The 22822-nt window shown below is 56.0% G+C and overlaps 2 protein-coding genes across 10 annotated transcripts; one reads left to right on the top strand and one right to left on the bottom strand.

The window, feature by feature from the left end:
* The first annotated feature begins 52 nt into the window (after window positions 1-52).
* Window positions 53-15138, top strand: CC2D1A (coiled-coil and C2 domain containing 1A). Of its 8 annotated transcripts, none has more exons than XM_019746121.2 (29): window positions 53-191; window positions 1548-1683; window positions 2680-2789; window positions 2882-2947; window positions 3206-3340; window positions 3429-3663; window positions 7047-7171; window positions 7549-7621; window positions 7792-7863; window positions 7956-8086; window positions 8185-8257; window positions 8907-9040; window positions 9413-9527; window positions 9609-9781; window positions 10456-10578; window positions 10665-10723; window positions 10815-10931; window positions 12079-12152; window positions 12229-12287; window positions 12406-12457; window positions 12543-12642; window positions 12729-12819; window positions 13114-13251; window positions 13342-13406; window positions 13964-14027; window positions 14118-14244; window positions 14320-14396; window positions 14478-14525; window positions 14606-15138. In XM_019746121.2, exons 1-29 carry the CDS (start codon window positions 132-134, stop codon window positions 14624-14626), a joined length of 2853 nt encoding a protein of 950 aa, XP_019601680.2. In that variant the 5' UTR covers window positions 53-131; the 3' UTR covers window positions 14627-15138. The 8 variants fall into 8 exon arrangements, with proteins under 8 accessions (XP_019601680.2, XP_019601682.2, XP_019601681.2 ...); XM_019746123.2 differs by having other exon boundaries at window positions 13345-13406; XM_019746122.2 differs by having other exon boundaries at window positions 9416-9527.
* A 428-nt stretch (window positions 15139-15566) lies between these two features.
* PODNL1 (podocan like 1) lies at window positions 15567-20613 on the bottom strand. Of its 2 annotated transcripts, XM_074338080.1 has the most exons (10): window positions 20478-20613; window positions 20125-20343; window positions 19471-19564; window positions 19116-19180; window positions 18877-18986; window positions 18475-18631; window positions 18075-18190; window positions 16965-17622; window positions 16138-16286; window positions 15567-16003 (listed from the first exon to the last, which is right to left on the bottom strand). In XM_074338080.1, the coding sequence occupies exons 1-10, from the start codon at window positions 20478-20480 to the stop codon at window positions 15853-15855; spliced, it is 1722 nt and encodes a 573-aa protein (XP_074194181.1). In that variant the 5' UTR covers window positions 20481-20613; the 3' UTR covers window positions 15567-15852. The 2 variants fall into 2 exon arrangements, with proteins under 2 accessions (XP_074194181.1, XP_019601699.2); XM_019746140.2 differs by lacking the exon at window positions 20478-20613 and having other exon boundaries at window positions 20125-20452.
* Window positions 20614-22822: the final 2209 nt, after the last annotated feature.

Consider the following 22822-nt stretch of genomic DNA (forward strand, 5'->3'; position numbering starts at 1 on the left):
GTTGGCGGTCGCGGGGCGCCGGCGAGGGGGTGCAGGGCTCCGGAAGGGCGCGTGCGCGGCGATAGGGCTCCGGGGAGGAGACAGGGCAGGGCCCAGCGAGGGGCCGGTGGTCCAGGCATCTTGTCTGGAAGATGCACAAGAGGAAGGGTATCCCGGGACCCCCGGGCCGAGGCGCGGCCGCCGCCCGCCAGGTGAGTCTGTATCCTCCCACTGAACCCCACCCCTGGCCCCGCCGAGGGAACCCAACCCACTCCTGTCACACATTCGGGGGAGGGCCCCACCCCCTAGGGGAACCAGATCTCCACCCCCAGGTAAGCCCCGGCCCCCGCCCCCAAGGTAAGGTTCGACCCCCAAAGTGCGGCCTACTGGACCTGGCTCCCCAGCTCCTAGCTCCACGCCCCAGGTTCAGGGCCACCTGTTGCCGCAGCAGCTCCAGTGGGGGAGGGGAAGGCCTCAACATGGGCTAGGAAGGACAGTTATTGCTTCCCTGACTTAAGCACACTTTGAACTCTCGGATCAGCCAGGCCAAGTCTTTTTTTATCCCCATTGTACAGATGAAGACACAGAAGCCCAGAGAGGTGATGACACCTGCTCAAGGTCATAGGAATTAACAGCTTGATCAGAACTAAGTGCAAATCCAGAGCTGCTGCCATGAGCCCATAGGATGGTGGCGGGACCTCTTCTATGTCCCCCATTTCCTCTGCCCCAGGCACCGTAACAGTTTGATTTTTCACAGCTTTGATGAAAGGAGCTTAGTGCCCAGGTGTTAGAGTCTGGCCAGCCTGAGGTTCTCTCCTGTCCTCTGAACATTGGATACTTGGCCTCACAGCTCTCAGCCTCAGTTTCTTCATCTGTGACGCAGAGTCCCTAAGAGTCCCTATGTCACAGGACAGTTGTGAAAATTCATTGGGATAGTTTATGGAAAGTGCTAGAACATAGCACTTGATATGTTACTATCATCGTCATTGCTATTATAAGGAGCCATACATAATTGCCAATATTTGACCCAAAGAAAGAGCAATTTTGTATAGATCAACCTAATATCCCATCATGATGGGTCATTAACCAGGATAGGATAGGAAGACAGGTCTGTTACATGGCAAAAATCCCACTTTCAAGGTCTGTGTTACTGTCAGGGCTTTTATTTGCTCTTGATGCCCCCAACCTTCTTGCATGGCCCCCTCTGCTGAGGATGCTGGGAGGAAAAGCCCAGGTGTGCAGAGTGGCTGTGCTTTGGGCAGGGTGTGTGGCCTGCTTTCCCCACTGTACTTGGCTAGCCGTGCATCATGGGTGCAGGCTCAGAGCAGGGAGCTGGGTCTCCCTACCTGCCCTTTGTCCCATGTTGATCTATGTCAGAGGGCCTGGCCCATCTTGGGACACCTGTTGCATTTTGGGCCTGTTCCAGCCTTCTGGCACTCCCAGGGAAATGGCCTTCCCCAGGAGGCCTGGGTTCTCTTCATCCTGAGGGGACTCTGGGTCCATTGTGGCTGCCTCTGGCAAGGTGGGGCGCATCCTTTGGTCTGACTGGACCCTTGCTGTTCCCGCAGCTGGGCCTGCTGGTTGATCTCTCCTCGGATGGCCTGATGATCCCCGAGGATGGAGTTAACAATGAGGAACTGGAGGCTGAGTTCTTGGCTTTGGTTGGGGGCCAGCCCCAAGCCCTGGAGAAGCTCAAAGGCAAAGGTAAGACTCAAACCACCCTTAGAACATTTCCTCAGCTCCCGCTATGGGCAGGATTCAGAGCTAGGTGCTGGGGAGATGGGGAAAGGAGACAGAAAAGGTCCCTGCCCTCCTGGAATCCACAGTCTGGGTTAAAGGTTAAGTGATCAACTCTGGACCCAGAGTGAGGGTTCGAATCCCAACTCCACCTTTTACTGGCTGTGATTTGAGTCCCAGCACCTGTGAGGGCCTCAGTTTCCCCATCTATAAAATGGGAATAAACCACCCTTATATCCCAGGCATTAATCTTCTAGTGTTCGTAAAATGCTTCAAACAGGACCTGGTTAGTTGTCCAACCTGCTTTCCTGTGATCAGGGCTGGGATAGGTAAGCACAGAGTGACGGGAGAGACCTGTGAGCTGGGGCAGGATTTCTGGAGGAGGCACCCATGATGAGTAGTCCCATGTGAAGAATTGGGGAGCACTTCTGGGAGGGGTCACAGCATATGCAAAGGCCCTGGGAGAAATGGCAGGAGACAGAGGACTCCGCAGTAGTCAAGTGGGGCTGGGGCCCAGAGGGCAAACGGAACCTTTACACTTTTTAGCTAATACAGTTGATCCTCATTATTCACAGATTCCGTATTTGTGAATTCACCTACCGGCTAAAATTTATTTGTAACTCCAAATACTTACAACTCAATACATGCAACTCTTTTGCAGTCCATCTTGGACATGCACAAGCCATAAAAAGTTTGAGTCACCCAACTTGCCCAGCATCCACAGTGAGAAACGTCCAGAGCCAGAGTTTGAACCCGGACTTGATAAGGAAGGGATGAGGCTGGTGAGGTCGTCTGGTAGCAGAATCACTCCCTGAGGGCAGTGGGGTACCATGGCAGGGCCGGGAGGGGTACATGCTGCCCCAGTCCCTGTTACACTATTCTTTGGGGCTGTGGGTGACTGGGACAGGAGGCTGGGGACTCTTGAAGGATCTTGGTCCGTCAGGTGCCTCCCTCTGCCACCAGGTCCACTGCCCATGGAGGCCATTGAGAAGATGGCCAGTTTGTGCATGAAAGACCTGGATGAGGATGAGGGGACCGATGAAGAGGATGTGGAGGCTGATGATGACCTGCTGGTGAGCATCCAGGGTGGGGCAGGGGGCATTCCAATGGATGTTGCCCCATCCATTGGGCCCTCACACAGGCCCCCGGCCTTGTGTCCCTGCAGGCCGAATTAAATGAGGTCCTTGGGGAGGAGCAGAAGGCTTTGGAGTCCCACCCTCCTGTGGCCCAGGTATAACTCTCACAGCCCTGCTCCCTACCGCCCAGGGTTCAAGGCCCTCCCTTGCCCTTCTCAGTCTCGTGACCTCAGGCAGGTGACTGGACACCTCAGAGCCCTAGTTCCCTGGTAGGGAAAGGGGGCGATAAATTGTACACCACCAGAGTGGAGACAACTGGCCCAGGTTTGACATGCTTGGTGTGCAGTAGACCATCAGGGTGGGCTAAGTTGGGTCACTACCCACCCACACCATTCCCCTGGCCCCTCCTGCAGTCGAAGGCCACAGCCCCCAGCCCAGGGGTGGAGGCCACCTTGCAGGAAAGGCTGGCTCTTTACCAGACAGCGATCGAAAGTGCTAAGCAAGCCGGAGACGGCGCCAAGATACGGCGCTATGACCGGGGACTTAAGGTGAGCGGTCAGACGGGAGGGTGCCGGGACCCAATAACCGCACTCAGCTCTGGGCTTTTCTGAAACCCACATTTACATTTTCTCCCAGACACTTGAAAACCTGCTGGCCTCCGTCAGGAAGGGCAATGCCATTGATGAAGAGGACATCCCACCACCTGTTGCCGTAGGGAAGGGCCCAGCGGCCACGCCCAGCCACACCCCTGTACTTACCCCACCAGCCTCTGTGAACCTGCTGTCTCCAGAACCCAGGGTCACAGTGGAGGGTCCTCCTCCTACTGTCCCAGCCTCATCCCTGGGCTTGGCTAAGCCCCAGCTGCCCCCAGGTAGGCCAAGGGCAGGGCTGGGCTGACATAGGACGTTGGGGGATGTATTTAGCAGTTGGCCTCTCTGTGGGGGTGCAGGTCCTATACTGATTGACACCCCTGCCCTTCCCAGGTCGGCATGCCCCCGGAATTCATTATTAATATCTTCTTTTTTGTGGTGGTAAAATATATATATAACGTAACGTTTGCCATTGTAACCATTTTTTAGTGTGCATTTGAGTGGCATTTAGTATATTCAATGTTGTGCAACTGTCACCTCTGTTTCCCAGACTTCACCCCAAACAGAAACTCTGTCCTCATTAAATACCAATTCCCCATCCCCCTCCCCCAGCCCATAGTAATGTATTTTAGTTACAAATGTATTTGTCCTTTTGTGTCTTGTGTCTAGCTTCCTACACTTAGCATAACATTGCAACCTGTGTCAGAATTCCATTCCTTTTCTTTTTAAAGATTTTATTGGAGAAGGGGAACAGTGTGTTTTTCCCAGGACCCATCAGCTCCAAGTCAAGTTGTTGTCCTTCAATCTTAGTTGTGGAGGGTGCAGCTCAACTCCAAGTCCAGTCTCTGTTTTCAATCTTTAGTTGCAGGGGGCACAGCCCACCATCCCATGCGGGAATTGAACCGGCAACCTTGTTGTTAAGAGCACAGCTCTAAGCAACTGAGCCATCCGGCCGCCCACCGGGAGCTCAGTGGCAGCTCAGCTCAAATTGTCTTCAAACTAGTTGTGGAGGGCACAGCTCACTGGCCCATGTGTGAATCGAACCGGCAACCCTGCTGCTCAGAGCTCGCACTCTAACCAACTGAGCCATCTGGCCGCCCCTCCATTCCTTTTTAGGGCTGAGTAATGTTCCCAGATACAGAGTTTTAAATGAATAATTTTCAAGCTGCCAGCTTGCCTGTCTTTTCTCCTAAAACTCACCTGGCTGGAGGACGCATCTACCCAGAGGTTAACCTTCCTAACCTCCCCCTCTTTGGTCACCCTCCTCCCACTGTAGAAAAGGAGTACCCACCCCTCTCCCTTCTAGAATCTGAACTCTGGGCTCTGCTCCAGGGGCAGACGCTACCAGGTGGGAACCAATGAGATGACATAAAAGGCTGGTCTGGGGTTGAGAGGGTGGACACCGGATCTCAATCCTTCTGCAGCCAGCCTGGTCTGGAAGCCGTTGTTTTTGGCAAAGTTCAAGAAGGACCGTTGGAAATCGTCACCTGAAATTCTTGGCCAAAATCACCCCAAATTTTTCATGCTGGCATTTTTGGCATATAACTTGTCAGGAATACAGAGAATTGTGTGACATCGTAATAACAAGACTCCGTCTCTTCCTATCTGGTAGTGTGAAGCATGTTTCTCTAGACTTTAAAAGAGGAAAAAGGAAAGTAGGAAAGAAATAAACAGGGAAATAGCTACATGTGAGGAAGTTGACCCAGCCTCCACCACACAGTCTTGAGGGGCTGCCCACCCACCCACTTGGCCCCCACGCTCATGCATGGGAGCCTTCCGCTGTTCCCCTTTGGTCTTAGCCTGGGCTGTGGCCACGTGGTTTTGCTTCATCCGCTCTTCCAGAAAGAGGTGCCTTGCCGATAAAATTTTACTCTCGGTATGTAAAAGTTATTTATCAGAAAGCTTGAGATATTTAGGCTTTGCTCAATTATGTACTAAATGTAATTATTACAATAATTCAACCCCAGAAGAAAACTTTTTAACAATGAGGCTTCCAATGACAGGAGATACCACGTTTTCCCAAATATAAGACCTAGCCGGACCATCAGCTCTAATGTGTCTTTGGAGCAAAAATTAATATAAGACCCACTCTTATTTTAATATGAGACCAGGTATAATATAATAATATAGTATAATATAATATAATACTGGGTCTTATATTAATTTTTCCTCCAAAAGATGCATTAGAGCTGATGGTCCAGATAGATCTTATTTTCAGGGAAACATGGTAAAACCAATCAAATGTCAAGGTGTTTTACGTCAACCTACATACACCTTCTCAGGCAAATACCCCTAAACGTACAGCAGTGAGTCCACTTGTCAGTCTGAAAAAGTACAACGCAGGCCGTTTCCCAGGTGTTTCTAGGATTTGTGGACAATGGGTAGTGTATCCATTTTGCTTTTTTTTTCATACCAGCCATGGTACTTATTTCAATTTAGAGATACTCCTTCTGAAAATGTGTTACTTATATTATTTTCAACTAACTAACATACCGTTTAAAAAGCGGTTTAATCCTCTGTTTCCCAACTTTGCTGGTAGACCACATAAATGTATTTTGGTTACAAATGTATGGTAGGGTGGTCAAAAAAAGGCTTTCAAGTGCCCACATAGATCATGTTAGGATAAAATTCCGTAGGGGATGTGGATAGAAATAAAAGGAGAAGATGATGTGAAATTCCCAGCTGCTAAAAGTGAACCCTGGGAAATATTTTACAAGTAAATGTTGGTATATACTCAAAAGAATTGAAAGCAGGGACACGAAGAAATATTTGTACACCCACATCCATAGCAGCATTATTCACAGTAACCAAAATGTATAAGTGACCCAGGTGTCTATTGATGAATGAATGGATAAACAAAATAGTATATCTATACAATGGAATATTATTCAGCCTTAAAAAGGAAAGACATTCTGACACCTGTCACAGTGTGGATGAACCTTGAGGACGCTATACTAGATGAAATAAGCCAGTCACAAAAGAACAAATACTGTATGATTTCACTGAACTTGCGGTCCCTAGAGAGTCACATTCATAGACAGAAAGTAGAATGGTGGTGCCAGGGGCTGGGGTAGGAGGGGTAGGTAGTCAGTGTTTAATGGGGACAGAGTTTCAATTTGGGAAGATGAAAAATGTTCTGTTTATGGATGATGGTGATGGCTGCACCACAATGTGAATACTACCTAACGCCACTAAACTGAACATTAAAAATGGTTAATATGGTGAATTTTACTTTACGTATTTTACCATATTTAAAAAAAATTAAAAGTGAGTATTGGTGAGTTTCCAATTACCATGGTAGTTAAAATACATTAGATTTAAAAGAGTGATGTGATGGTTTTCTTTTTCGAATGTTAATATTTGCAAGACACTAGAATGACAACCTTAGCTACTTTTGAAACTTAAGATGAGAAATTTTAGATGTCAACTTAAAAATGCATAAGGGTACATAAAATTTTCCAAAAAATTTTTTGGGGGCAAAACAGCAGAGGCTCCGGAGCTTCCCAGGCCTGAGTAGAGTCCCCACCACGCAGTCTTCAGGCTATGTGACCTTGGGGAGACAGCATCCCCTCTCTGAGCCTTAATTGTTGCATCTATAAAATGGGATTAAGAGCAGTCTCTGTTGTGAGAATAGAAATGCTTTTTACACTGTTTCCCCTCCCAGGTCCCTGCAGCACTGGCCCCCTGGCACAGTTGCAGAGCCGCCAACGCGAGTACAAGCTGGCTGCCCTCCATGCCAAGCAGCAGGGAGATACCTCTGCCGCCACCAGACACTTCCGTGTGGCCAAGGTGTGTCTAGACTGATGGACAGGGTTGGACGGAGAGGAAAGGATGCTCCCAACATTGTATGGTGGCAGTGAATATGGGCTGGAGTCAGACCTAAATTTGAATGGCAGTGAATATGGTGGCAGTGAATATGGGGTGGAGTCAGACCTAAATTTGAATCCTGGCATGGTCACTCCCTAGGTCTCATTTGCTGCACCTCTTGAAGCCTCAGTTTATCTCTTCTGTGAAATGGACCTAAGTGCTAGAAGAGGCTTGAGCAAGACAGTGCAAAGGAAAGGGCAGAGCTGGGAGTCGTCTGTCACATGGCAGGGCATGGAGGCTCCTCACAGGGTCCTGGCTCCAGCTGCAGCCTCCTCCCCTGATCTCTTTCCTTCTCACAGAGCTTTGATGCTGTCCTGGAGGCCCTGAGCCGGGGGGAGCCTGTGGACCTGTCCCGCTTGCCCCCTCCACCTGGTGAGGACTCCACCTACCCATCCTCCAGGACTTTTGGAGGCTTCCACTGACTTCTTCCTGATGCTGACACCCCCTTTGGTCAGGCTGGGGACTCGCTCAGGCTACACCAGCCTGGGAGTGGGGGTGGCCATAAGCATGCCCCTCAATGCACTGGACTTCTCTGTCCCCAGATCAGCTGCCCCTAGACTCACCGTCACCACTACCACAGCCTATGACTCCTGCCACAGTGCCCTCCATGCCAGGTAGGGTCCTGGGGCTCTTAATGGGCAGGCTGGGGCAAGACAGTCTCTCCTTCCAAGATTCTTAACTCTGTCCCCTACTCTTGTCTGGCCAGAGGTTCCCCCACCCCCACGGACTCTCCTGGAGGCCCTGGAGCAGCGAATGGAGCGATACCACGTGGCCGCAGCCCAGGCTAAGACCAAAGGGGACCAGCGGAAGGCTCGTATGCATGAGCGCATTGTCAAAGTGTGTGGGGGCCAAGTGGATGTGTGGGGGCCAAGTGGGTGGGTGGGAAGCCCCTGAAGACTATGCCCAGGGAGCTCGAACACCTGTGTCTCCCACAGCAATACCAAGACGCCATACGAGCCCACAAGGCTGGCCGAGCTGTGGATGTGACTGAGCTGCCAGTGCCCCCAGGTAGACCCTGCCCCTGCCCCACCCCTCCAGCCTCTGGGCCTTTGCAGGTGCTATTCCTTCTAACTGTACAGGTTCAGGGAGCTGATTGCTACATGGTTAGGAATTCTGTAAGCTACAATGGGTAGCTTTAAATCAGTCACAATGGAAGTGTTTACGCCATGGAAATTGGCAAATGCTAAAAATCGGGGTTTGATTTGAAGAGGCTGTTGACCAGCCCACTGCTATCTAATCCCTCCATTTCTTCTTTGTTTGACTTCTCCTTCCTACTCATCAGCTCTCAGCTTTACAGATACCTACTCAGTCTCCCATCAGCCCCTGCAGTGGGTTGGAGGTCTCGTCTGGGTTTTCAGAGTTTCCTGTGCATCCCCACTGGGAGCAATGATTTCTTTGTACTTTGGTCCCCTGAAAGTCCCCCCAGGCCCAGGGCCACCTCTTATGCCCAGCAGAGCATCTTAGAGTTTGGTCAAGGCCTGGGGTCAGGTGAGAGGAGCCAAGAGACAGGAGGGAGATTTGGTCTGGTGTGTCTGCTTTTACCTGCATTTAAAGTGGGTTCAAAGGCCCAAGGCTCTTTTAGAGGGAGAGGAAGCCATGTCTCCACCGTAATGATGTGGGTCTCTCCCTCCTGACTGGGCCGCAACTGGCCGCACAGGCTTTCCCCCCATCCAGGGCCTGGAGGCCTCCGAGCCCACCCAGCCGAGCCTGGTGGGGGTCCTGGAAACTGCCATGAAGCTGGCCAACCAGGATGAAGGCCCAGAGGATGAAGAGGACGAAGAGCCTAAGAAGGTGTGAGGGGCTGGGGGCAGGGCCTTGGGGTGAGGCAGGAAGTAGCCGTGAAGAAAAGCCTGACAGTTTGGGTCTTGAGCCAGAAAGAATCAGCCTCATGTGCTGGCCCTACCACTTCCTGGCTGTGTGACCACGGGCAGGTTATTTTGTTCTCTGAGCCTCAGTCTCCTCATCTGTAAAATAGGCATAATCATAGCCCCTACCTCCCAGGGCTGTTGCAGAGATTTAATGAGAACGCAACTGTATGGGGTGCTCGGTGCTGAGGAAACAGAAACTAAGACGGTCACTGTTGTCAGTGTCAGGCCCTGGCCATTTGAGGAGTGGCCTCATCACAGGTGCTGAGAATGTTCTGACTTCCTCTCCGTCCCTCAGCAGCCCAACAGCCCTGTGGCCCCCATGGCTCAGCCCAAGGCTCCACCGTCAAGGGCACCCCAGCCAGGATCCACCCCAGCAGCCAAAACAGCCCCCAAAGGCACATCCACCAGAGGTAGGTGCCCCCTCCCGGCCCTGGCTGCCAATCACCTGACCATGGACTGGGCAGCACCTGCTGATGCCCCTGTACCCACAGCCCAGCAGCAACTGGCCTTCCTGGAGGGCCGAAAGAAGCAGCTCCTGCAGGCCGCATTGCGAGCCAAGCAGAAGAACGACATGGAGGGTGCCAAGATGCACCTGCGTCAGGCCAAGGGGCTGGAGCCCATGCTGGAGGCCTCACGTAACGGGCTGCCTGTGGACATCACCAAGGTGAACCCCCGAGGCCTGCTGGATCTTCCCAGGCTTGCCCATTGGGCTCTGACCACTTAGCAGCCATGTGACTTGGAGTATATTAGTCAGGGTGCAGGTTGAGCTGCTGTAACAAATAGGCCCTTCCCAAGACTGGATAAACACGACAGATTTTTATGTTTCTTGCATGTAACACTCAGGGTACTCTGGGCTTTGAAAGATAAAGCCCTCCAGAGCCCAGGTTCTTTAAGTGGATCACTGATCTGTCTGTATCCTGCCTATGGGAAGCCATGAGGGAAAAAAAGAGCGGGCTAAGCAGTATCCTGTAAAGGAAGTGACATGGAGTAGCCATCACTTCTGCTCGCCTCCCATTGGCTAGAACTGAATAACGTGGCTGCACTGATCTGCAAGGGAGGCTGGAACATGTACTCTCTTGTGGGGCTGCTGTGTGCCCAGCCAGACTTCCACTACTAGGGAAGAGGGTATGGATCAGATTTGGGGGAAACAGTTAACAAGTTCTGCCATTTTGAGCAGGACTATCCACTTCTCTCTGAATATCACTTTTCCCCTTGGGAAAGAAGAAAGAGCAGGGGCAGAGGACAGAGTGGTGGCCAGGGAAGGTGGCCTACAAAGCCCTGGTGGATGTGCTCATTGCTGACAAGCAGACCCCTCCCCATAAGCCTGGTCCTCCTCAGGTGCCACCTGCCCCTATCAACAAAGACGACTTCGCCCTGGTCCAGCGGCCTGGCCCTGGTCTATCTCAGGAGTCTGCCCGGCGCTATGGTGAACTCACCAAGCTCATAAGGCAACAGCATGAGGTAAGGGGGTCCCCAGCCTGGGTCAGTAGGCCTCCCCCAGGGTCATGGCCCCCCAACCCTCCCCTCACTGTCTTCTACCTCCCTAGATGTGCTTGAACCACTCTAACCAGTTCACTCACCTGGGCAACATTGCTGAAACCAGCAAGTAAGTGCCCCCATGCCCACCTCTGCCAGATGTGTGCACCCCCAGCCCACTTCTGGGACCAGGGACCTGAGTAGGGCTCTCTTGCTGGCAGATTTGAGAAACTGGCAGAGGACTGTAAGCGGAGCATGGAGACTCTGAAGCAGGCTTTCGCCCGAGGTCTCCCCACGCCCACTGCCCGCTTTGAGCAAAGAACTTTCAGTATCATCAAGTAAGGCCCGAACGGTCCCTGGCCCAGACACCCTGTTGAGGAGGGATTTGCCCTCCCCAGAAGCTGGCAGAGGACTTGCCTCTGGAGCAAGTTTGGATGGGTGGCGGGAGTACAGCATGTGTAAGGGTCCTGAGGCAGGCATGTGGTGCGAGTGAAGGATGGCAAGGGAAGGGGTGTTGACAGTGACACATTTGGAAATGGGGAAGGTCTAGTAAGTGCATAATGGGCCTGCAGGATGATGGTTGTTGGTCCTGCTCCAGTTAAGTCTTCCTACACTCTGGGGAGTTGGGATCATTTTTCCCACGTACAGATGAGGTTATGTACAGCCCCTGGGGTAACCTAGGATAGCCACCTAGGAAAACCCACACCTGGCTCCCCCACGTCTGCATGGTCTGGCTCTCCATGACTTTCTCTCCACTTGTTGTCCCCACTTTGCTCGCCTCCTGCCACACAGGCCTCTTTCTGGTCCCTTGGATGCACCAAGCATGTTCCTACTTAGGGCCTTTGCCCCAGTGGTTTCCCCTCCCCAGGTCTCCATGTAGCAGCCCCTTCTTGACATCCAGAATCACCTATGATGTCACCTCCACTGAGACGCCCTCCCTGACCACCCTGTCTAAAGCAACCCCTCCTGAGTACACTTCAATATCCCCCTTATTTTAATTCTCTGCAGAGTTGCTTTGTTTTTTTCTGTTTATATGTTTACTGGTCATCTGTCTATTCAGCCAGCTCAGCCTCCATGAGCACAGAGACAGGGTCTCTCTCATTTACTTCTGTTATCCCCAGCCAGGAGGCCACTGGATGGCATACAGTAGGTGCTTAAGTAATGTCAAATGAAGAGAAGGCCCCATAGCAGCTAGGGCACTGGCTGGCACATGGTAGGGGCTCCAGAAATACTGTTAAATGAAGGGAAGGTCCCACAGCAACAAGGCCACTGGCTGGTGCAAAGTAGATACTAAATAAGTATGTACAGACTGAAGTAAGGGCCCAAAAGTCAGCCAGTGGCAGAGCTGGACAGGGAACTCTAGTTTGTGGAGCCAAGACACTCCCAAAGGCCAGTATGGGGTTTGTTCCCTGCACCCACCGAGGGAAAAGAAGGTGGGCAGGCAGTGGGGCTGAGGTGCCTGTCTCCCCACCTGCCCTCCGGAAGGATTTTCCCCGACCTCAGCAGCAATGACATGCTCCTGTTCATCGTGAAGGGCATCAACTTGCCCACGCCCCCAGGTGAGGGGGCACCAGGCAGGGGTCAGGGCTGTGGGGACCACCTCTCTGCCCAGCCCTGACCCTGATTTGCCCACAGGGTTGTCCCCCGGTGACCTGGATGTCTTCGTTCGGTTCGACTTCCCCTATCCCAATGTGGTATGTGAAGAGCTGGAGGGAGATGGGCTCAAGCCCCATCAGGTTGGGGAACGGGTCGGGTAGGCGTCCCAGGCCAGGCCCCAGCCCCCGAGCTTTCATGTCTCCTGTCCGGTCCCAGGAAGAAGCTCAGAAAGACAAGACCAGCGTGATAAAGAACACAGACTCCCCTGGTGAGACATGGGCAGCAGGTCCCCCCCGCCCCCTACAGAAAGAACATGAGACCAGAGCCTGACCCCTCCTTCCTTCCCTGGGCAGAGTTCAAGGAGCAGTTCAAACTGTGCATCAACCGTAGCCACCGAGGCTTCCGAAGGGCTATCCAGACCAAAGGCATCAAGTTCGAAGTGGTCCACAAAGGGTGAGCTGGACAGGGGGTAGGCATTATATGGGCTCGGGGAGAGGGAGCTGCCCTGGGGCAACCATCCTGTCCCCCCTCACACACAGGGGGCTGTTCAAAACTGACCGGGTCCTGGGCACAGCCCAGCTGAAGCTGGATGCCCTGGAGACAGCATGTGAGGTCCGGGAGATCCTTGAGGTGAGAGGTGGACGTTCATCTGAATGCTCCTGTATGGCTATGTCCCTCATTAACATTATGCCTCCTGCCCTGAGCCTCTCAAAGGTTGCCTCTGCTGACCCAGCCCCTCCCCTGGGAGTCTCAGACCTCCCCCCTCCCAGCCCTAAATACTCCCAGCACCCTGCTCTATCATGACCACTCGATGTCTCAGTCACACCCGTCGACTTTTGGAAATCATGCTGGTTCTCCTGGATCCCAGTCATGGGCCTCCAGCCACTGCCCGCTTTTCAATAGCTTCCCTTCACGCCCCACCAGGTACTGGATGGTCGCCGGCCAACTGGGGGGAGGCTGGAGGTGATGGTCCGGATTCGAGAGCCACTGACAGCCCAGCAATTGGAGACAACGACTGAGAGGTGGCTGGTCATTGACCCTGTGCCAGCAGCTGTACCCACAGTGAGACCCCACCCACCCAGCAGCAACCCCAGGGAGGGAGGCTCGGTTCAAGGGGGCCAAGATTCATAAGGCTGGTTCTGTCCTTTGAAGCAGGTTGCTGGACCTAAAGGGAAGGCTCCTCCTGTGCCTGCCCCTACGAGGGAGCCGGGAAACAGGTGAGTGGCTGAGCGAGGAAACCCTTCTTCACATCTCAGCCCTTCCTAGACATTTTCCCGTCAGGCACAAATTGGAACATGTTGTTTCCCTGCTTCCAGACCTTCTGTGGCTCCCCTTCTCCTGGAGAATCCAGTTTAAACTCCTCAGCTTGACCTTTAAGACCTTTTTTGATCTGACCATTGTCAATATACTCAGCCTTCTCTCTCTCCACTTGCTCCTATTAGTTCATGGCTACACCTAGTTTTCACTGTCCTCTGGGCTTCTCTGCTACAATTCCCTGAGTACCTCTACCCTCGCACTTGCTCTCTGCTCCTCTGCCCAACTCTGACTCCTGTGGGTCCCAAATTGGCTGTTGCCTCCTCCAGGAAGTCCTCCCTGACTGCCTGGCATTGCAGTTGCCTGGGTGTACAGCCATTATCACCAGTAGGTTGTGGGCATAACAACATGGTGGTGGGCCTGGCTTGTCTCTGGCTCTTCCCCAGTAGCAGCGTGTCGAATTAATGGGGTCAAGGATGGGGGATGCTTGCACTCCCTCATCCCTATCCCCACCCCGTAGATCCACCCGGCCCCTGCATAGCCTCAGTGTGCTGGCCTTCGACCAAGAGCGTCTAGAGCGGAAGGTGGGTGCCCACCCACTGGGCTAGTGGGGCAGGACTGGGGGAGCTGCAGGCTCAGGCAGGGCCCTCACAGCCTCCTCTGCACCCCCCCAGATCCTGTCCCTCAGGCAGGCACGGCGGCCAGTGCCCCCGGAGGTAGCCCAGCAGTACCAAGACATCATGCAACGCAGCCAGTGGCAGAGGGCACAGCTGGAGCAGGGGGGCCCGGGCATCCGGAGGGGTAGGGACTCGGGGACAGGCACATGGGGGAGGGGTGGTGGCAGTGGCCCCATCCTGATCCCTGTCTCTCCCTCAGAATACATGGCCCAGCTGGAACGTCAGCTGCAGTTCTACACAGAGGCTGCCCGGCGCCTGGGCAATGATGGCAGCAGGGTGAGCCGGGCAAGGTCCGGGTGGGCACTGGGAGGCCAACGCCGTCAGGGGCTGCCCACTGACCACCCATTGGACCCCTAGGAAGCTGCAAAGGAGGCACTCTATAGGCGGAACCTGGTTGAGAATGAGGTGAGCAGCTCAGGTGTTGGGGGTGGAGGGTAGGCAGCTGTGGTCATGGCCCCCCCTGATCCCAGCGGCCTCTTCTACAGCTGCAGCGGCTCCGTAGGTGAGGGGTCGATGGGGTTTGTGGCCCCTGGAGATCGGGGAGCAGGCCCGAGGCCCTGGTGCTGGGAGGAGCTGACACAGCTGCAGTCTCAGACCAGACAAGCAGACAATCAGCAGACAATCAGCTCTGGATGGATGCGTCTCCTGCTGGGCCCACCCAGCCTACCTGGAGCCTCCCTGGCAGTGGGCGTCAGGGAAGGTGCCTGTCCCTTGCCCAGGCCTGGCTTGGTGGGCCTGGGAGAGTCCCGTTTGCACAGCCCAGGGGTATCCAGCCCCTGGCCTGCCCCAGAGGTGGGAGGGTGGCTAGGACCAAGCCCCAAGGCCCCTGCAAGCACTTTACTTCCTGTCCCTCCCTAGCCTTAACCCTGAAGCCCATCCATACCCCAAAGAAGCCTCTGAGGCCAGCCAGAGCCTGGCTGACTCCCCAGGGGGGGTCCCCTGACCCTGCTGGGCGCTAGGGTTGACACATGGAATAAACAGCCAGGGCCACACCCGGCTCACTCGGTCCTGCTCACTCCGTCCTGCCTTTGTTTCTTGCTCTCGGTGGCTGGGATGGGTCTCCCCTCACACACACCCTCCCCAGGGTTAGTAGAAGGGGAGGTACCTATAAGAGGAGCAGGCTGTGAAACGTGTTAGACGCACGTGTGAAGTCCCGTGCATCTGTCATGGGGTCTGTGACCTGCCTGGGGGTGCCTGCCACTCTATGCAGCTCTTCAGCTGGTGGCCTTGGGCGTCTCTGGGTTTATATGTGCCCATACGTGGTGGTGTTTGGTGACTGAAATGTGTCTCAGGGCCTTGAAATCCAGCCCTGCTTCTCACTGGCTGCAGGACCTGGGCCAAATTGCCTGACCCACTTAGCATCCTAGAGCCTCAGTTTCCTCTGCTGGACACAGGGATAGTGAGAGCCCGTCCCGCCCCACAAGGTGAAGGGCACCCGGTCAGTGATGAGCACTTGAAAGGTTAGGCTTTATTGTTGCTGTCTCCATCTGTGGGCAGTGGTGACAGGGCTGGCAGGGCTGGCATAGGCTGTGCACCCGATGTGTGAGCTGCATGCCTCAGTCCCTCCCTATGTGTGGAGGCGGTGCCCCAGCTTCCCAGCCATCACGGCTCCGGCGGCCTTGCCCTCAAGGCTTCGGAGAGGCAGCTTGAGGCCCCAGGTGGGTGCTATCTCCTTAGTCCAGGGCCCAGCAGAGCCCCAGGTGTCTGGACTGCTCCGCCGGGCCTCTCGGGCTCAGGGGCCCCATGCCCGGGGCCGACGTGGGGCCGTGGGTGGCAGCTGGACCAGGACCTGCTCTGGGTTACCCGTCGTGTCCACCACATGCAGGTGCAGGAGGCCCAGGAAGGCCTCGGGCGCGATGCTGGTCATGTGAAGCCTGTTGGCCCTGGATCAAGAGGTGGGCATGAGGGCGGGGGTCACAACCATCCTGACCCCCTGGGCCTGCTGGGGTCCCCACAGTCCACAGGGCCCTCCCCTGCCCACCTGGACCGCCCTCCCCCCCGGCTGTCCTCAGGGCACCTGAGGAAGAGGGCACGCAGGCCAGGTGTGCTGAGGAAGGCTTCGGGGCCCACGTGGCTGATCCGGTTGCTCTGCAGATGCAGCTCCTCCAGGGCCTCAGGCAGGTCGGGGGGCACGAAGGACAGCTCGTTGTGGCTGAGGTCCAGCACCTGGGAAGGTGGGCAGAGATAGGCCCGGCTGGCTGCTCGGCCAAGCCCCAAACCACTCTCCTCCTGGGCCCTCCTCCCCTCCATGCCCAGCCCAGTCCTGCCCCGTCCCATCGTCCCTCTTCATGGCTGCCAAATGCCTCCCCTCAGCAGAGGTAAACTGAGTCCTTTCTGGGTCAGGCCCTGCTGTAGGTGCTGGGGGCCCAGACAGGTCCCCGCCTGCTGTGGGAGATGTTGATTTAATGTCATTCAAAGGGCATTTCGTCTGAGTCCTCATACCCTTCTAACACTCTTCATCATTTACTTACGATCTTTATTGATTACTTTCTCCCTAAGCAGGTGTTTGTGGGGCCAGGGCATCCCCAATGCCTAGAACAGCTCCTGGCACCCACAGATGCTCTAAATTCTGGAATCATCAGCGGTCAGAAGGAGCTAGAGGCCACGGTGTTCACTGAGGAGGTGGAGTGGTGTCTCGAAGGAGCAGGGGGCAGGGACAGCATAGCCAAAGGCCTGGAGGCTGATGTGTCCCATCCATCCCAGGGTCCCCCCCAACACCCACAGGGGGCTCTGTGTGATATCATCTAAGGGCCTCGTGGAAGAGGAGCTGGGCAGGCAGGGGCATGGAGGGGCCATGGGGACCTTCTATGGACTGTCACTGTGGCTAACCAGCCCACCCCTAACCTGGAGGGCCTGTAGCTCATGCCAGGTGCCAGGCCCAATGTCGCCCACACGAAGCCGGTTGTGTGCAAGGCTGAGCTCCCGCAGCTGGTCCAGGCCGGCCAGCGGCTCGGGCTCGAGAGCTCGCAGCTGGTTGCGCTGCAGTCGTAGGGTGTGCAGGCCGATGGGCAGGCCGATGGGCAGCCGCGTCAGCTGGTTGCCGGTCAGGTCTAGGCTGCGTAGGGCACGCAGAGCGCGGAAGGCCCGGCGGTGCACGCGGGCGCTGGCCAGGCGGTTGTAGGCCAGGTTGAGCTCGGCCAGGCCAGGTGTGGAGGTCAGGTCGCGGGCACCCAGCATGGCCACCCGGTTGTGAGGCAGCACCAGAGAGCGCAGGCGGCGGGGCAGCGCCAGGGGCACACGCTCCAACCCGTTGCCGTAGATGTGCAGCGTATGCAGGCCCCGCAGAGGCCGCAGCACCCCGGCAGGCAGCCCTGCGGCCCCCAGCGAGTTGTGCTGAAGCAGCAGGTAGCGCAGACCCCGTGCCCCACGCAGCCGGTCTGCTTCCACCTGACGGATGCGGTTCCGGCCCAGGTGCAGCACCGCCAGGGTGCGGGGCAGGCCGGCGGGCACCGCGGCCAGCTGGTTGTATGACAGATCCAGGTACTCCAAGCGGTGCAGCTTGCTGGTGAGACAGAAGGTCAGCGTGGGTCTGGGCATTCAGCATGGGGGACCAAGCAGGAGGGCCAAGGCGTGGTCCTGAGAGATGTTAGCTGGAAATTCCAACTTTGGGGTGGTGAACTGAGAGATCTAGGTGGGAGGTAAACTTGGGATGATCAGGGCAGGTTCCAGCCTGAGGGTTAGATGTGAGGGTGACCAGGACAGAGTTCTGGATGCAGATCTGCATGTGATAGCTGTGACATTGTATAACAAGATGGCGGCACAGGGGAGTCGGGAGTGAGGAAGGCTGCCAGGTACTCAGGCAAGCCTGGCACACAGTAGGCACTCACCAAATGAGACTGTGGGCTAGGAGTCACACAGAGGAGAGGGACAGAGAGTGGGAGCCCCAGACTCTGAATTCTCATCTCGGACTGCCAACACAAAGCTGTACTTGTCCCACCCCGCCCCAGGCCCCACCTGAAGGTGGTGGCGTCCAGGCCGCTGTCCGTCAGCTGATTGTGCTGGAGGTAGAGCTCACGGAGGTGGGTCTGGCGGCTCAGGGCTCCTCGGGGCACCTTGGCGATGAGGTTGTTCTGGGAAAGGAGGAGTGAATGACACTAAGGGTCCAGGACAGAGGGCAGCAGGGAGCCAGCCACAGAGGACTCTTGAGGGAGTGACAGACAGGGAGCTGGCTTTAGCAAGGCTGCTCACAGCACTTGTGACCAACTTGTGCCAGTGGAAGAGACTCGGAGAAAGATATTTCTAAGATATTTCTGACTGCTGGAATTCTGAGGAGGTGGAGGGGCCCCCCAGGAGAAAGGTTGAAAGGGGCCTGAGGAGGCAAGGCCAGGGGGGTCATGAGGCGAAGAAGGGGCACCTGTAGGTGGAGCCGCTCCAGAGAGGGCGGCAGGCTGGGCGGCAGGTAGCTGAGCTGGTTGTTGGAGAGGCTGAGGGTGGTGACGGCCTCGGAGCCGTGGAAGGCATCAGGGGGTAGGCCGGCGTTGCTCAGCTGGTTGTTGTGGAGGTACACGGACCTGAGGGGAGCCAGGCTCCGGCCACCAGCCTGCCCCCGGGCTCCCCAGCGCCCTCCACTCCCACCCTGCACCCCAGCTCAGGGCTGCCTTCAGTGTGTGTGTGTGTGTGTGTGTGTGTGTGTTTCTCCAGACAGAGCATCCCGGACCCTGCCTCCCCCAGACCCCCAGAGCAGGCTCATGAGACCCTCAGACTCCCATGGTGGGGAACGACAAGCCTGGGGGGCCTGGGCTGGGTCAGGGGTTACCTGAGTGCCGGCTTCTCCCCAAAGGTGAGCGGGAAGATCTCTGTCACTTGGTTCGCAGCCAGATCTGCGACTCGCAGGGAACAGGGCAGAAACTGGGGGGCCACTGAGAGCTGTGGGAGCACAACATACTGGTCCTGGTGGCTCCCTTCCAGCCCTGTGCTGTCCCCTCTGCACTCGGTGCTGTGTGATGTTGGCCAGGCCAGGTCTGGTCTGGGGTGGGGTTCGGGTGGGTACCTCACCTTGTTGTGGGCCACGTAGATGTGCTGCAGCTGGGTGAGGGATTCGAAGGCCTCGTCAGGCAGGCCTAGGAGCAGGGCAGGCGGTGAGGGGACCCCAGGCCTGGCAGAGGGTGAGGGACAGGGGGACTCTGTGCTCCCAGCTACCCAGAGCTCCTGGCCAGGGACTGGCAGAGGCTCCTCCAGGCATCCCCCTCCCTGTCCGCAAAAGCCACAGCGCCCCCCCATCCCTAGTTTCCATCCTGCTCAGCAAAGGGCAATTCTGGGAACTGCCACAGAGCTGCCCACAGACCCAGCGGGGGGAGGAAGAGGGCTGCTGGGACCCTGCGGGAGGGGCGGCCTCCTGTTGTCCCCTCACCCTCAGAGGAGATGAGATTGTTGTGCAGGTTGAGGGTCCGTAGGTCGCTGAGACGTGACAGTTCATTGTAGGGGAGCTCCTGGAGCTGGTTGTTCTGGAGGTTGGAGGACATTCGCACCCCTGACCCTAATGTCCCTGAGTCCTTAACAAGTGACCCCAGCCCTGATTTTCAGCTCCCCATCACCCTAAACAAGAGAGCCCCAACATCCCTGTCACCCCCACAGTTGGTCCCAAATGCCCCATTACCCCATAACCAAAAAGACATCAATCCCAACACCCCATCCGCCCCTACCCTTAACCCTTGACACCCATCACCCTCACCCCAAACAACCCCATAACTGCCAAGACACTGATGCCCACCACCCCATCACCTCCACAATTGACCCCAAGTGTTCTATCACTCTAACTCCAAACAACCCCATAACCACTAAGATGTTGACCCCTGACACCCCAAATCCTCAGTCTCTCCCACATCCAATATCTGTACCCCCACTTCCTCTCACCTCTGATATGCAGACCCCAACACTCACCAAACCCAACACCTGCACACCCAACACCTTACCCTTCATGTGGACTCCACACCCCATCACCCTCCACCCCAGCACTTCCCACACTGGTGCCCCCAGCATGCACCCTGCGCGCCCCCCCCCCCACCTGCAGGGAGAGGTGCTGAGCGGCCCTGGTAATGTTGTTGGGGAACACCCGCAGGTCCCGGCCATCGCAGTCCACCATGTCGGCCCGGGGGCAGGAGCAGCGCGGGGGGCAGGCCCAGGGCAGGGGCTGTGAGCTCTCCCCCAGGTGGGGGAAGGCGGCGTCCTCCATGCCGGGGGCAGCTGGGGAGCCAGGAAGCAGTAGGAGCAGCAGCAGGCTTAGCTGCTGGGAGTGGAGGGACTGGGTCAGGGTGTCGCCAGGTTGGGCACAGGGTCGCCATGGTGACAGAAGCATCCCCTAATGGGGTGTGGGGGTAGGCAGGCCCCACCCTCAGACCCTCCTCCGCCCCACCTCACCATAGCCAGCCCCAATTCTGCCGTCTTGCCTGAACTGCCGACCAGGGCTTCCTAATGGAAACCAGGCGGTCACCTCCTGGAGCCTCTGCCGTGGCTGCCACCGCCCCCCATCTCAGCACAGGCCACCCTCCCTGCAGCCTGCTCCCCCAGGAGCTCAAGAGAGCTGGCCTACCCCCTTCCCCGCCTTTGGGAGGGTGGGTGGGCTGCCGGATGGGGTGGTGAGGACAGTCCAACCCAGCCCGTCCCCTTGGTCCCCCACCCCCAGCTCTGCTTGCGTAACCTCAGCCAGCCTGGGCCAGGCCACGGGAGCAAGGAATGTTTGGGGGAAAGCTGAAATTCACCCTGTCTGGTATTTGGGCCAACCGCAGGAGTAGGGGTGGGGGCAGAGGAGTGGGGGATGCTTCAGCCGCAGGAGGGTCCCCAAGGAACTGGGGCTGGTGACGAGGGGTCAGGGCAGGCCTGGGCTTAGCCTGCCAGCCCAGACACTGTCTTGAGGGCTCTCAGCCAGGTCTGCCATCTGGGCCCCTCCCCCTCTCCCCCTACCAGCTGGCCTCACTAGCAGCCAGACTCCCCCCACCCCAAATGGCCACAGCCACCGCCCAAAAGGAAATTACACGTATGGAGGCACCAGCCTGGCGGTTAAGGATGTGCACTCAGGGCCAGCCTGCTTGGGCCTGAACCTAGGCTCAGCCACCTCCCTGGGCCTCGGTTTCCCATTCTGCAAAGTGAGGGAAAGGTTGTCTCACCTCCTGGGAGGGGTGAGAAGATTAAATGAGATAATGCCTATGAAGTGGGGAAACAGCATCCAACACATCCCAGCCCTTGATGCCAGGTGTGTGCCACCAGGTGAGGAAACCAGTCTCTGCCCCCAATCTGATCCCTAAGACATGCCACTTACTGGTGAGGTGACTTCAGCTAAGTCATTTTCCTTCCTGAGCCTCAGCTGTCCCACACATAAAATGGAGATGACAGAAGACCCTTCCTCAAAGGGCTGTCACAGGGAAAACCCAGGTAGCAGACAGAACATTCTAAGAACGGCATCTGCCCCTCACAAGCACTCAGTGGCTGAGGCGGTGGGCTGCTCACAGCGTGTGAAGGAGGTTGGGATCTCCCGGAAGCAGAGCTGGAGACAAGGTATGTGTGCTGTTATCTCAGAGAAAGCAGCTGTTAGGGGAGCAGGGAGGTGACAGAAGGAAGGAAAAGAACAGCCCATAATCGATGTGTTATCACTGGGGTTATCCACTTGCCAGTCTCAGGGCTCTAAATTCTGTGTCCCGGAGGACCCTTAGTCCTGGGCAAATTGGGGTGGTTGGTCACTCTTGTTCTCAAGCAAGTTCCTGCCATAGGCAACTGGGGCTCCGTCCCGCAGGGGAACACTAGGAGGTTACGTAACACACATGGTCAGCGTCACCCACCTAAGGGGCAATGGAGCTGTGGTATTGAGCCCGCACCTCCCTCCGTTCATCACTTGTTGAGGGTGGCCCTTAAGGGGCCTGAATTCCCCAGCCCTTGGGTAGAACAGGCTCTGGCCCTAAAGAAAGATAGGTACGTGATGGTGACGCCTGAGGGGGCATGGCAGGCCCCAGACAACACCTGCTACAGGAGGCCATGGGGTCCAGCCATGGGGAGATGACAATGAGGTACACCAGATGGGTGGGAAGAAGGGAGCAACATATGGGAGGATGATGGAAAGAGAGGGTGTCTGTATTACTATTTCCTCCTCCTTCCACAGAGGAGGAAACTTAGACCTAAAGGTGGTCATTTGTCCATGTTTCCCAGCACTGTGTGGCTTCATGGCGGGGGGGGGGGGGCGTCCCTTAGGGTCCCTCAGGGCTGCAACAGGAGACAGGTCTTAGCTTTGGCCAGAAGAGAACTACAGGCCCCACCCCAAGTTCTCCAGGTGAGACTAATGGCCATTAGTTTGAATATTGTGTAGCACAGTAATGGGGCCAGCCCCAGGGAACTGCTGTACTATTGCACCAATCCTAGCCCCAGGAAAACAGCAATGAGAACCAAGCTGTTTGAGTTTCTGGCAGGCCTCCTTCAGTTGCAAAGAATGGACAACCCAAACCAAACTAACTAATGCAAGCAAGAGCATTTATCGACTCATGAATGAAATGTGGGGGAAGGTGACTTTCAGGCATAGGATCCAGGGGCTCAAATGACATCCTAAGATGGATTTTATCTCTACCTCTCTGTTCTACCGCAGGCCTCTCTGTGTAGTGCCAAGATATCCCCAGCTTTAGTCTAACTGAAAGCCCTAAGCTTGAATCTCATTGGTCACATGTCCATCTGGAACCAGTCGCTGTGGCTAGAAGGATGAAATATGCTGATTGGCTAGAAAT

The sequence above is a fragment of the Rhinolophus sinicus genome, linkage group LG07 (assembly GCF_036562045.2).
Source record: "Rhinolophus sinicus isolate RSC01 linkage group LG07, ASM3656204v1, whole genome shotgun sequence".
Taxonomy (NCBI): Eukaryota; Metazoa; Chordata; class Mammalia; order Chiroptera; family Rhinolophidae; genus Rhinolophus; species Rhinolophus sinicus.